General features: G+C 35.9%; 2 protein-coding genes across 3 annotated transcripts; both read right to left on the minus strand.

Moving 5' to 3' along the window:
* Positions 1–30: 30 nt before the first annotated feature.
* On the minus strand, positions 31–2,321 carry gpr141 (G protein-coupled receptor 141). The gene is made up of 2 exons (XM_077736123.1): positions 2,243–2,321; positions 31–1,437 (listed from the first exon to the last, which is right to left on the minus strand). Exon 2 carries the CDS (start codon positions 1,435–1,437, stop codon positions 511–513), a length of 927 nt encoding a protein of 308 aa, XP_077592249.1. The 5' UTR covers positions 2,243–2,321; the 3' UTR covers positions 31–510.
* A 2,077-nt stretch (positions 2,322–4,398) lies between these two features.
* Positions 4,399–14,162, minus strand: pign (phosphatidylinositol glycan anchor biosynthesis, class N). 2 transcript variants are annotated; one of them, XM_077735885.1, is made up of 30 exons: positions 13,913–14,162; positions 12,767–12,819; positions 12,564–12,650; positions 12,341–12,462; positions 12,152–12,250; positions 11,708–11,814; positions 11,494–11,618; positions 11,284–11,414; positions 11,082–11,201; positions 10,927–10,967; positions 10,783–10,842; positions 10,570–10,662; positions 10,349–10,404; positions 10,061–10,139; positions 9,744–9,926; positions 9,524–9,663; positions 9,121–9,220; positions 8,944–9,036; positions 8,689–8,780; positions 8,451–8,556; positions 7,514–7,622; positions 7,335–7,437; positions 7,072–7,174; positions 6,498–6,584; positions 6,362–6,417; positions 6,029–6,104; positions 5,865–5,938; positions 5,738–5,780; positions 5,433–5,485; positions 4,399–4,852 (listed from the first exon to the last, which is right to left on the minus strand). In XM_077735885.1, exons 3-30 carry the CDS (start codon positions 12,578–12,580, stop codon positions 4,729–4,731), a joined length of 2,592 nt encoding a protein of 863 aa, XP_077592011.1. In that variant the 5' UTR covers positions 12,581–12,650; positions 12,767–12,819; positions 13,913–14,162; the 3' UTR covers positions 4,399–4,728. The 2 variants fall into 2 exon arrangements, with proteins under 2 accessions (XP_077592011.1, XP_077592009.1); XM_077735883.1 differs by having other exon boundaries at positions 12,564–12,819.
* Positions 14,163–14,208: the final 46 nt, after the last annotated feature.

Here is a 14,208-nt window from a genome sequence, read left to right on the forward strand (position 1 = left end):
AGTAAAATGAAGACATAAGCATATTTTTTATCCTTTTGTTTTCTTAATTGCAATATATACTGTTCAAGTAACTTAATTGTGTCGATTTTTCTGTCGACTTTTAAAGGCAATCTATTTAATATTTGAATTAAATTTATATGTAATCAATTGTATTAATTTGTTTCTATTCCACAACATGTTTACATTTTTACCTTATACCCAAACATTGCCGTCACGCTTACTCTTCTGTGAGGCTGTCCGAAAAACAAAAACCTAAATCACCAAATTTGGGACTTTACTCTCCCCCTGGGCTTTTATTATGTTGTGTCGTGTGACCTTAAAAAACAACTTTTTTCAAAACTGTAGAATATTTACCAACGCAAATTTGTATGTACCCTGATAACACCAATCCATGGACTGCGATTCGGACAAGAAACATAACAAATTAGGAGGTAAACTGAAGGTTAGACGCATACAAAAGAGGAACTGATTATCTTATTAACCTTTTTTTTTAATTTGGCGGATATGTGATTAAATAGCCTTTCCTGGGAAGCACACTAACAATGTCCTCCTACCAAAAAATGTGAGCATATCTACACAATTAAAGGTGGTTAAGCTCAAAAACACTTCATTGAGATTTTGCAGTTCAGGGTGTTGCAAGTAATACAGTCGAAATATGTGATATGGAATAAAGCACACCACCATGATGAGAGCGAAGTTCAGACTCTTCTGTTGAGCCCCAAACTCCTGCTGTACTGTGCAACACTGATGATGCTTCCTGTATAGAAGCCACAAGACATTGGCTTGGAGACCAGTCAGTAAAATGGCCACTGTTATGAACAAAGTACTGACGACGTAGTTAATCACCCTGGAAATATGATTGAGGTCATTGCCAAATTTGAAACACTGTTGATGATTGTACACAGTTTCACGTTCCTTGTTAGAATTACCATAGGTCAGAGTGATTATGCAGGTGACAATGGTAAGCACAATCAACCATACAACAGCACTAGCAACTTGCGGGTAAATCCTGCGCGGAGATGCTAGCTGCTCTGAATTGCGGTAAAAAACCAAGAGGCGCGTGATGAGGATGACTACATATATGCCAAAAGATATGTACATGTGAATGTGGACCATGCTGCTGACAACTTTGCAAAAGGCCATGCCAATTCTCCAGTGCCCAGTCACATGATAATAGATCCTAAATGGCACAGTGAGAAGGAAGATTAAGTGTGCAAAAATGAGGTTGATAACAGCAATGGAGGTGGAGGATGATGTCCTCAACTTCATGAAGTAGAGAGTAATACTGAAGCTAGCTGTGCCAATAATCAAAACAGCTGTATAGATGATAGTCAGGAGAGTATGGTACTCCTTCTCCTCAAAATCAGCCTTGCCCATGCTTTTATTTTGGGCAGGTGTGGTTACAGTGGAATTCGTGTTTATTGGTGTTGAATCCATCTGAGAAAGGATAGAAGGGGGATAAAGATTAGTGGCAAAAGATAGATGTCAAGTACACAAGATATGGGTAACTTTAATAACAGTGTACTGGAATAAAGGCCTTTGTCTAATTTGGACCAAAGTGAAAATCATTTACTTCTTCAGGCAAACTGGTCATAACAACAATGGCATTTAATTTATTGTTGATCTGTCTAGAAAATTGTGTTAAATAATGTTTTGGAGGCCAACAAAAACTTGGCTACAACATGAAAACAGACAGTAACTAAAGCCAAGAAAACAGGTCAATTTAAAAAAAAAAAGACCAAATTGTGGAGCATCATACTTATATTTGGAGGGTATTTTTACTCCATGAGAAAAAAAAGAACAGAATTATAGATGTAACGTGCATAAGATATACATTCCTGATCAAATTGAACTCTACAATGTAAAAATAAAGTCCTCTGGCTAAGTATTTCTATACAGATGATTTGCATAAATATTCAATTGTTTGGATTATCAATCAAAAAAGAGTTTTTAAGTTGTGTTGTTTTGAATACTTCAGCAAAATGAATAAGAAACAAGAACAGCATTTTTTTGTTATTAACGTATTTACACTCAATTAGATATTGCATATGACAAATCTTGAATGCACTGATTCCTGAATCCAGCAGTTCATAATTTAGATCCGAAATTGAATTATACATAACATTACATATAAGTTACCAGTTACGCTGTTATAAACATATGAATAAACATTCTGCTGTGTAGTTTAATTTACACTCACAAATGCATTTTTATCATTTGTGAGTAGAATAAAAAAATATACCTTTTGTTACATCGGGGATTAAAGCACTAGGTGTCCGTGTTTTGTATCCTCCGTCGCTCGAATAAAATGAGCGCTCGCCTGTTATAACAAAGAAGATATAACAGAGAATTGTTTTTCTTTTCTGGTTTTGTGGTCTGTCTGTTTCATTACAACCACCGCAATCCAAAAACTGACAGCTTCCTCCTCCACAGAGCAGAGCAAAATGTCACATCTACTCCTACAGTAAATGCAAGGTGTAAAAGAACTATCATTTAATAGAGGCTCTTTATTTGCATGATTTCTTTATAGCAAAATTAAATTATTGAATTTTATTTTTTTGTGCCATCAATAGCTGACAATCAAAATACATATAAAATTGTGCATTATTTGCATTTCAGCTAAAAATATAAAATGGGTGAGGAATATGTTCTATCTCTGGTAATCATTTATTCTCCTTGGTCACCCTGACATGATTTTTGTGTGAAAGTGTTCTTATGATTCCTCAGGTGTACGTTCTATAGAAATAATCCAAGGCACATCTAAAATAAATAAGTAAAATAAAGGAAGTCGAGGAAGTCAGAGGTGCTTTTCGAAAGTAAGTCAAAACAGAAGTGAGAAATGTGGTAAGATGACTGGCAATTGGACAAACAGTAAGAATGCTGCTAATTGTATTGCCAGGATTAAAACACTTTATTGAAATTGGATTGGATAACTTTTTTCATCCCTTATTCGGGAAATTTCATTGTGACAGTATCAAGAAGGGGGGAAGGGAATGGAGATACAGAATAAAAAACAACCACATAGTTACAAGTTAGACAGTACAGTCGCAAAGGCCGCACAACAACAAAGCAAAAGCACAAAGTACAAAGCAAAGTAAAGTAATTAGGATGCTTTAAGTATCACCAAATCAAATCATTAAGACAGAAAAGCAGCAAAAACACAAAACGAACAAGAGTGGACGGAGCTTCCGCCACTGGCTGCCACTTGAACGCCATCTTGGTTGCGATAGCAAAAAACGGATACACTCATGAAAAAGACGTTGTAAAGTTGGATAAAACTAGAACCATTAAATTGCATGCAAATTAATGAAATATAATGTGTGTTTGGCAATGTTACACATTACGCATTCCCGTTTCAATAACATTTTCTAACATGTTAATATTTTTTTTAGATTTTTAATGCCATCCCATCATTCACTTTGTCTGATTCAAATTAAGCCTGAAAATCAGGTACTTTTAGATATCAAGGTTTTTGACCTTGAACTAGAAATTCATCAGAAATTGGGTCTTAATGCACAATGGAACCTAATGCCTCTTGCACATGGACTGATGCTCAGTAAAATGTATTTTAAATGTTTACTATAATTATCGGCGGCCTGGTGGATGAGTGGTTAGTGTGTTGCCCTCACAGTTCTGTGGTCCTGGGTTCAAATCTAATTATGTCCACCTGTGTAGAGTTTGCATGTTATTTGCCTGAGTGGGTTTCCTTCGGGTCCTCCGGTTTCCTCCCACATTCCAAAGACATTGAAGACTCTAAATTACCCCTAGGTATGAGTGTGAGCGTGAATTGTTTAGATTCTAAGGGGACACTGCGACTTGAGGTTTTTGAATGCATTCTTAAAAACTGGCCGTTATGAACCCATCTAAAAGCTATTCATTCTTCATATGTTATGAGGGAAAAAAAACTCGTTATAGCTTGTCTCTTTTTATACCGACAAAAATAGATGGGGCCTGTTTTTTTTTCACCATGAACTAAATAAATCATGTTCATGGTTGACCTAATTAGTTTTACTAATTGGTATTCCACCAATTTGTTTTGTTAATTTCACTTGTCTATCTTCTTTTCGCAAAATGTGCCAACTGTTTTTTGACATTTGAAAAAGAATCCCAATATTGCTGTAATCCAGTTTGTATAAAATCAAACCCTGACCAGACACACTGATCTCATAAATTAAGAATGATCTGGTAATTCACTGTGTTGCATGTGATTTGTATTAGTACTGTGCAATACTACATTTTATCATTGAAGTGAAACGATATAAGTAAATATGGACCTGTCTTACTGATATATCTGTGTGCTAAATTTTTATTACTTTTCATGACTCTTAGCATTTTCGTGGTGTCCATTTTTATTTTAAAATAGTTAAAAACCAAACAGAGATAAGACAGTTTTTAATTAAATAGAAAATTCTTTATTTGCAAAGCACCCCACAAAAGATAAATTAAAAATTATACATAAATCAGTTAAAACATTAGAATTAGCAACTGTTGAGAAGGTATAATACAAAAACAAAATAAAAATTCTCAACCACAAAAACAACACCTGGAGAAAATATAAATATGTAAACAATTTAAATCTAAAAGCCTCAAGTTAGTCTGTGCAGTGCAAAGTATTTGGCTCCAGGTTTTTGTTCAGGATCATAGTGGCTTCCTTTGAGACCCATTAACTGCACTGCTTTTGGTGTCGCTGGTGGTGGTCATGCAGATTCATCGACCACTACTTTTTATTCAGGTAAAATGTGTCTTATGTCTCTTCCACAGAACAAGTCTTTGGGAGGTAAGGATGTGTGTGACAACACTGAGCAACATCAGAAAGATGGTCATTGACATCACGATCACATAGTGGCTGATGCTATGCAATACAAAAAAGACAGTGAGTTTAGCCTGTGTCAGTACAGTATACGTGCACCTTGCATTCACAGTGTCTTATTAGCTCATGCTCTGTAATACAGTAATCCCTCGATTATCGCAAATTGCGATTTTTTTACGCTATTAATTTTTAAACACAGAAAACATTTTTTCAAGTTGATAAAAAATGTAAAAATTCACGCCAAACTCGTAAGCGGAAGTCACTTTTGCGCTACGACTCAGCACTAAAGAAAAAATATATGTTTTTAAAGTACATAAAAGTGTAAATAATCTATGCTGACACCGAAAGTAGAAGCCATTCTTTCTTCTATGACTCAATACTGAAGGGAAAAAAATAAGTTAGAATAGGGGTGTCCCTACTTCGCGATTTTTTTATTATCGCGGCAATGTCTGTCTACATTAACTGCGATATTTGAGGGATTACTGTCATAATATTGTTCCAAAAATTCTAACATTTTTGATCAGAAGCATAAACGTAAGGCAAGAAATCTTAGATGTAGTTAGGCAAACCCAAGATTTACTTGGTATATTGCAGATTACAGTAGTTAATTGTGTTAATTTACCTTGTACCAATGTCCAACCATGTGCCATAGTCTTGTACTAGGAAAAAAAAGTGCTGTAGGATAGAAATAAATAGTTCATGTTTAACTTCCACTAAAACAGAAATATATAGATTAAACAGTACAAATGAAGATAGAATGGGGCAAGAGAATGTTGATTTAAAAATTTGACATGTTTTGACATAACCTTTCTTTCATAGTAGAAATGTACAGATTATGATAAAAAGACTTTAGGAAAGATTTTAAGTGTGAAAACAATCAGGGGCTGACTAAATAGTTATTTGTGTTACGTAAAACTAAGGCTTTACCAGAGCCATCACGTCAGAGATGACCAACACGATCAGAAACAAGCTGCAGATAGAGAATAATTTCACATTATATTGGGATTTCTATAAATCAGACATCATGTTGTGGTTAAAATAATGTATTAATTACCTTCTTGATGAGAGCTGTGTTGTAACTTGGATAGTCTCAAAGGTGCACATTACAACTATGAATGGAATGATGACCTAGAAGACGAAAAAAGGGAGATACAGAAGTACTTCTTGGTGACTATTGACAAGACAAGGACTTAAAAAGTTCCTACATCTGTATTTTACCTTCCACATCATTAACCCTCCCATGATGAACGGGTTGAAGACGGTGAGGAAACAATACACAGATGTTGGGTCAAAACTGGGGAAAAAAAACAAATGGGAAAAAAAGGAGTGGGGTCAGACTAATATTTATTCATTTAGTGCTAAAGCACTTCAATAAAGCACACTTTGAAGGATTGCATATAACATTTTTTTTACATGAATTGACTTGTGTATGAAATGGAAGAGCAACATTTCAGATTAAAGGTCAAATGGACATTTGAGTTTTAACACCCTAATAAGGGTTAGTGTGTGTGTGTGTGTGTGTCTGTGTGTGTGTACACAGTTTGTAAATACCTGTTAATAGAGGCTATATTTCCTGTCCCAAAAAAAGCTGTTATTATGAAAAATACCTGAGCAAAAGATGAGGTCAAGGAGAATTTTTGTTTTATTTGTTGCTTGTTTTCTTAGTAGCAAATGACATTAAGGATACAAAGAAATATGATCGTCGGATGTCATCCAACTTCAGCTCACGAATCTTGGAGATGTCAATGTTGGCAGAAAAATCAATAGCGGAGAGCTGTAACAGAGTTTGGACACAGATTTTACCCTTACGTACAGAGAAATGTTGTCACTATTCAGCATAAATCTTTCAAAATTAAAAGTACCAATGTCATGTAAAAGGGTACTATACTGAATTAAATGGATTGGACTTCACTAACCAAACATTTACTTTTTTGTTTGTCAAAGGGTACCCCATTTAATCTAAAATTTTGTGTGTTTGGCCACCAATGTCAGCCTTTACCAGAAGTGGCATTTGGAAAGAAAGCTGCCTCGATCTAAATCCATAATAGACGTTATTTAATCAACATTATAGTAAATTGCTTTTTTTTTTTTAAAGCAATTTAGTTTTTGTTTGTTTGTTTGTTTTGCACCAAAACATTGGTTACTTAGTGTTGTGTAGGTTCTCGAGAAGCATAAAATAGGATATTTACAAAAATGTAAATACTATACTTGTTCAGAAACCATTTGTAACTGTAATCTTATACAGGTGAACAGTGTTATACCTCTTGCCTTCCAGAAATTCCCTGAGCAATCATGGCTTCCTGCTCAATGTTGATCCACACAAACATCACCCAAGATAACACCGGAGGAAACAAGGCCTCAGTCCTAGATTAGAAGTAATAAGTATCATGTGATGATTAATTCCCTCAAGATTCGCAATACAGTTGTACTTAGCTTTTCAATGCATAACATAGTTGATGATTTCAAGTAAATGTTTCTGGTTGCTTAAATAATAATGTAGGATACGTAATATATGCTTTCTTACCCGGTACTAAGCAGAAGGTATGTGGCTGTCAGTGAGAGGAATATGCTGAGGAGGCGATGAAACAGGCGTGTAGAGCTCATCAATGGAACAACTATAGAAGATGCTAAGGGAAAGCGTATGGTAAATATCTTGTTTGTTTTCTGTTTGTGAACATACTTATCCACTTATATGCCACCTACCTAATGTGACCCAACTAAGGATCTGATTGTGGAGAGGCAGACCCTGTTTCTGCTGCAGGCTTGAGTGAGTTAGGAATGGCACGAACGCACATATGGCCACATGCAGCAGCTGTACAATGACACCGATTACAGTGTAAGTCATGATGGGAAATACAGTAGCATTCCCACAAAGGTTACTACGTTTAAATGCAGTCAAAACTATTTCATAATTAGTTTTTTTTGTCAGTAACCATTATACAAGGCCATGCTAACACATTTAAAAACCTATACAGGTTGTGACTTTTGGATTGGCTCCTATGGAAGTAGCATTTTGTCCAAGATCCATTTGTAGATTTTATTTTTAGTTGAAGATATAATTGTTGCTCCATAATACATTACACGTTTTGAATTTTGATGCTTATGCGGTGTAGTGAAAGACTGTAATAAGTCTCTTACTAGCAGTAGGAAGTACCAGGAAAACAAAATTCAAAATAATGCATGCAAGAATTCAGTAGTTCGGCAGAATGTGCAATTGACGGGATTTGCGAGGGCGGACGTTTCCACGCTCCACTACCCTTAGAGGAATATGTCAATTCGGAACAACAATGTATGCATGTAACAGGAATACCCCAATGTCTCAAAAATACTGTTACTGACCTAAACCAAGTATTGGCCACATGTAAAATAAATTAGGGATCATAATCATTAATGTTACTAAGGTATGGTTTTGATTCTTTGAGTGATATATTTCTTAATATTACAATTCTGCCACTAGTGAATTCAAATGTGTTTGAGCAAGGAAAAGGACCATTTTATTAACCAAGCAGCATATCTAAAATATGACAATGTTGATTTATGATTTCAATCAGATATTTGCTTAACCAAATGATGTATAAATCCAGATTGTATCCAAACATCATGTACTGAACAGAATTATATAGTTATTATACGTAGTCACCTGTATGATAAACTGATGTTTATCACTTTGGTGCAATGTTGTTTTGTTCCATGAAGACCAGAGGAAACAGGACGATATAAAGAGAGTGAGCATACCTGCACACATGCTGAGGAAATAAATTGAAATACACAATTACACAATTTTACAACAAAAAAATATTACTGCATTATGATTATTATCAGAAAAGTATTGATTCAACATCATGTTTTGTAATGTGGGGGTAGTTTAATACACTCACACCAGATTTAAGTTGGGCTCTCTTCCAACAACAGGCATTAGAGGGAAAACAGCCAAGAAGAGGCAACCTAGAAACCAGCTCATTGAATGGCCCTAGAAAATGTTAAAAATGGATAAAACTTCAGTCAGAGAAGTACAATTCAGTTTTCTTGGGATATTAAAATCAGTGTGTTGAAAAAAAACATACATCAATTTCTACTAATAATTCAATTTGATTACAGAATGGAAATGTCCATGTTGTTTCTATCTTTCCTACCTTAGCCTTGTGAAAAAGACATGACTGCAGCGGCCAGATTGACAGGACAGCCAGAATAATCGTTAACATGGCTCGATGGAAAAAACTCACCACCTGGAGGCAGCAGAGACATTAAACAGTATCCATGCATAACACCTATTGGCAGTTAAAATATACAAATATACTTGTAAAAGCTACCAGAAGCTCAATTCCAAATGCTACCAGCAGAAAGTAACCACAGCATTTCCAAAACGGCAGGCATGGACCTGAGTGAATCGAGTCTTTTACAATGTTGGACCTGAAAATGTAAAATAGAATGAATTTAATAATGACTTTGTAAAATAAACATGACAAAGCGAGCACAGCAAGAATCTATTCCATCCATCACCTTGTTAGTGTACTCATCTTCGAATAATCAAACTAACATTGATACATTCTCCCAAATTAGATTCACTCACTAAAATCTTAGATGTTAGGAACCCATTTACTGCAGATATATTTTCATTCTTTCGCAAAAAATTTAGCTAGAATAAGCTCAAAGTAAGCTGTTTGTAATTTATTTTAATAATCACATCAAAATTCGTATACGAAGACCACTCACTCTTTAATAACTGAGTACCATATGGGCACAGGCAGCAAGCAGTAAACATAATATGTGAATGGACTCTTCTGGATGAACAGGAACAAGCTTATTAGCATTGCGACACACCAACTCAGCCATACTAGAGTGTGATCAAATTTCTGTGGATACAGAACCCATTAATATAACCTAAATGTGAGACAAAAACTTGGTGAATTCATGCAATTGATTTGAATCATACCTGTTTAAAGAGGCCGGGTCGCATATTAAGGCCCGTATGGGTCTTCAGAATAACGAGGACAACATATGATGTCCAGCCCACAAATCCCAGCACCACGCTGCAACCCAAGAAAAACCTGTCATAGTTGTGGTAGTAAATTAAGCCTTCAAGGGAAGAGGATATCAAAGCCTGGCAGAGCAATATCTACAACAAAAACAATAAAGGCATAAAAAAATGATTAGCTTAATTTAACCAGTTGGATTTTTAGCATAGACAATGTCCTAATTGCAGTATTTCATTTCATGACAATTACCAATGAATTTCCTCGCCATACTCACAGAATCTTCATATTTTTCCAGCTGAATTAGTGTTCTTGCTTTCTGCATGAATTCTGCTTGCTTAGGCTCAGTCAGTTGTCTGAAAAACAGAGACTTTATCATGTTCTTGAAATTATATTCTAAACAGAGCCAGATGTACTACGGGCAACATTCAAAATACAATAGGAATGAGGAAAAATAATGTAGTCTAATAGGTTGCTCTACACATTTGACTGTAGTGAGCGTTTGCCCTGCAGAGCATAACAATTGTATATCTATGTAAGTTAATCTAAACAAAATGGTACTCACTTGTATGGGGTAAAGAGACAAGAAAGTGTGGTCTCTTTTTTTTGCTTCATTTTCACCTAAGAAAATGTAAGTCCATAAATGATCATCGCATTTGTTGTGTTCATTCAAAAAAAGTCACACTAACCTTAGCAATGATTACTCACTTAGGTATGTAAAGGTGTTTTTAATGCTAACAAATGTAAATAGTTTTAACACTAGATGTGCACACTGCAAAGTCTCACCTTGAACTGCTCCAATATTTGAATAGCATTAGTATACATGCACTCTGCTTTGAACTGATCACTTTGGTTCAAGTAAAGTAGAGGTAATATTCCCTAAGGTCACACACACAAGAATAAAATTAGGGGAGGTATTACAAAACTATATCTTTACTTTGAATATTATTATCATTATTTTAGTCGCACGACTGTTCTGAGTGAAAAAGCAATACTCACAACAGAGTTGACAGGAATAGGAACACCAATTAGAGATGACATGAGTGGAGCAATGTCAGCCTGCAGAGTTTGAAGCCAGCAAACTTTTGAACATTGTAGCAATACTTTTCAAATGGATTTTTATTTTAATTGAACGATCCATACCTGATTGAGATCAACTCTTCTGAGGTGCTCAAGTTTCCAGTCTATGGTCAAGAAAGAAATCAGGAAACAACAAATGCATTAGCCCACTCAAACCATAAAGCACATTCTGAACATTTCTTAAACTAATAGGCATTTAAATATTTGTACAAATGCACCTTCCAAGTAAGTATCTTTGTAAAATTGTTTTTCCATCACTTTTTGGGGTTTCTGTACGCCAGCTCCCCAAGCTACAAAAGGGGTCAGAGTCTCTGAGGGGTGACCAGCACCATGAGAACCTAGACATCCACATTTTGGATTTAGTACATAACATTTGAGTAGATAACCTGTGAATTTAAAAACATATATTAAATGTGCTACCCCAATTAGTCATGCCATGATCAGAAGTGAAAACAAAGGCTGTCCTTTCGTCATTGCTGAAGAACTCTTCGATTATAGATACCATTTCAGATACTCCAGTGTCCACCAGGCCAATATTGTTTAGATACTCACTGTGTGACAGGTAAATAAAAAGTCAAATATGCAGTGCATTATATTGATAAGTGAATTATAATAGAAAAGAAAACTTACTGTGAAGCTGGTCTATGGGCATGTCCATTTGTGTCCAGGCCCAGTAAATGCAGAAAGAAAACATTCTTATCCTTGCGGAGGCTGGACATCAATGTAGAGTTGGACTTGGCCGAATTAAAAAATGACTGGCAGGGAAGACAAAAATAAATTAAATTATGTCTAATCCTGGATGCTGCTAGGAAAAAAAACAATCGAAGAGTAGTAGGTAGCATACTTTTACTTGTGTGAACACCCAGCTGTCTAACTTGGAAGCATCTGTAGAGGCAAAATCCTCTTCTGTTGCTGGATAAGTATGTGTGAAGACATGGTCTCCACTTGCACCTGCAAGTGAGTGATGGATAAAAGGTTTATTGTGTCATGCCTTTGAGACGAACAAAAAATAGAAACTTTGATAACATGACCCTCCCCTGTAGCTCAATAAAGTCACTTAACTGTATAGTATTATGGTTTTACAGGTGTAGAATGTGATATCTCAGACTATTCTCACAATTTTTTTGACGCTAGAGTTAAAGTTGTAACACACTCAGTTTTTCTAAAAAATCCATCAAATGCCAATGTTTTACCATGAAAATTAGGACTAAACTTAAGTCGAGCTACAGAATAGGATCGGTCTGTAATGTGTGAATCCTGCATGTGGCTTAAACAGTCTGTACACTACCTTTGGCAAACATAGGCAGAATATCAGGGCTCCCCCAGCACCAAGTATTTGTACTCTCATTAAACACAGAGTCAAACTCCACAGGATTCTCCTTCCAACCTGATCAAAGATACCCACAATGACATGAACTGTGAACACTCAAGAGGTATCACCGAAACTGATGAATTCTTTGAGTTGTGTGTTGCACACCTTTAGCAACAGCACTAACATCCTCATAGAAGCCAGCAATAAGAGCAACATGACCTGGGCGAGACTCAGTGGGAACACGTGTGTGGGAGACACCCCAGGTACCAGTCTCCTCAATGACACTTCTGTTAGCAGGGACAGCAGATAATATGAGACTTACAAGTAATATGTATACATAGACAAATAAATATATATCTATATGTTTCAATACTTTCTTGTTACCCACCTCAAGTAAGGCGCCATAGACGATCCATTTGGAAGTAAGGAGAAGAAGCTGTCTGCTCTTAGGCCATCGGCAACAATCAGCACCAGTCTGGATGCGGGTGGAGTTAGAGGTGTGGCCATGGGTGTCATGCCATGTACCAGAGGAGAAGTGAAGTAGATATCAAAGATTGAAAGAAAGAAGATTACATGGACTGTGAGTCCCACCACTAAAAAGGTTATTATCCTCATCTTGCGCAGTGATTGTCAGCAAAAGAAGTCTGCAATGCAAGAGGAAAACAAGAGATTTGATATTATTCACTTATTACCTTATTAATAACCTATATGGTATAAACAGTGTAAGAGTAAAGGTGTTTCTCAGACGTTTTAAACTAAGTGCCACCTGTAATCTACTGAATTCAAATTGAATTTTAAAGATGGTAATAGTATAAGTACAGTTGTACCTCTACTGACAATTGCTTCTACATACAACATATACAGGTTACGAAGCCCTTTAGTATGCACATTATGATTAGATGGGATGTAGCGACAAAGCTTCACGTGCAGGGGTCGGTTGACTGGAAAGTCCTTAACCCAGGAGCAGGTGAAAGATGGGAGCCCCAGGTTGGCCAATTTGGGGATAAGAATGTCCGGTGTTAATGTGTTAAAGGCTGAGCTGTAGTCAATGACTACACCTGCACACACTGCACACTACATGCACTTGCATGAATGTTTTTGCATAGTACTTGTTATAAAATTTAATACTTTGTCAAATCAATTTCTTATCGTTTATTCTAATTTGTGTGAGTTACTCACATCTTTCATCCAAAATGAGGTCACTATGATCGCTTTTGATCACATATTTATACATAAAATATGGCTCTATTTCCTGAAAAATCAAAGTTACGAAACAAGTTCTGGAACCAATTAATTTTGTCAGTAGAGGTACCACTCAACTTTATTATTACTATTATTATTATAATGTATTACATACATTCAATATTAAGAAGTTTGGTAACCATCCCACATATTTCCAAACACTTAAAACTGGCGTTTTGTGTTTAGGAGTGTGGTAAAAGACTGATCATGTGCAGAGATTGAAATCTGCGATGCACATGCAGCTTTGTCTTTAACATTTGTGTTTCTTTCATTATGTTTTTATCATGATTTATCATTCATTCATTCATTCATTTTCCGGCTTATCCTTACACGGGGCGGGAGAGGTGCTGGAGTCTATCCCAGGCTTTGTAACAAGAGCTAGTATGTCACGAAAAAAATGTCACTACAAACAACCTGTACCAATCACGTGAAATGTTACGTATTCTGGAAAAAGATAAAAAATACAAAAGCTCTCCGTGTTTATTCCGAACTCACCCAAGGTGTGCACTGACCATACACCATTGCAATATGAAGGGAGCAGGGGTAGAGCTCCGGAATCAGAATGCGCACAGGGCAGGTGTACAGAAGACGAAATGACAAAAATGCGAATATCGAAATATGTGTGGAAAATAAGTCAAAAAAGTGTAAAATATGACATTTCTCGTAGGATCGTGTTCTGTTGCAAATGAAGCAGGAAGTAGGAAGTTCGACCAAATACAAATACTCAATTACAACTATTACACTAGATAAGTAAAGGTACGGTGAGCGGCGTAAAGAGAGAAACGACCATG

Source organism: Stigmatopora nigra, chromosome 16 (genome assembly GCF_051989575.1).
Source record: "Stigmatopora nigra isolate UIUO_SnigA chromosome 16, RoL_Snig_1.1, whole genome shotgun sequence".
In the NCBI taxonomy this organism is placed as follows: domain Eukaryota; kingdom Metazoa; phylum Chordata; class Actinopteri; order Syngnathiformes; family Syngnathidae; genus Stigmatopora; species Stigmatopora nigra.

What these genes read in the sequence shown, in the direction of transcription:
- pign (XM_077735883.1), bottom strand. Translation starts at nt 12,790, where the DNA reads ATGAGGATAATAACCTTTTTAGTGGTGGGACTCACAGTCCATGTAATC. An exon ending in CCTTAGTTGGGTCACATTAG is followed by an intron (nt 7,438 to 7,513) that starts GTAGGTGGCATA and finishes GCTTTCCCTTAG; the next exon opens with CATCTTCTATAGTTGTTCCA. An exon ending in AATATAGCCTCTATTAACAG is followed by an intron (nt 6,105 to 6,361) that starts GTATTTACAAAC and finishes TTTTTTCCCCAG; the next exon opens with TTTTGACCCAACATCTGTGT.
- gpr141 (XM_077736123.1), bottom strand. Translation starts at nt 1,437, where the DNA reads ATGGATTCAACACCAATAAACACGAATTCCACTGTAACCACACCTGCC.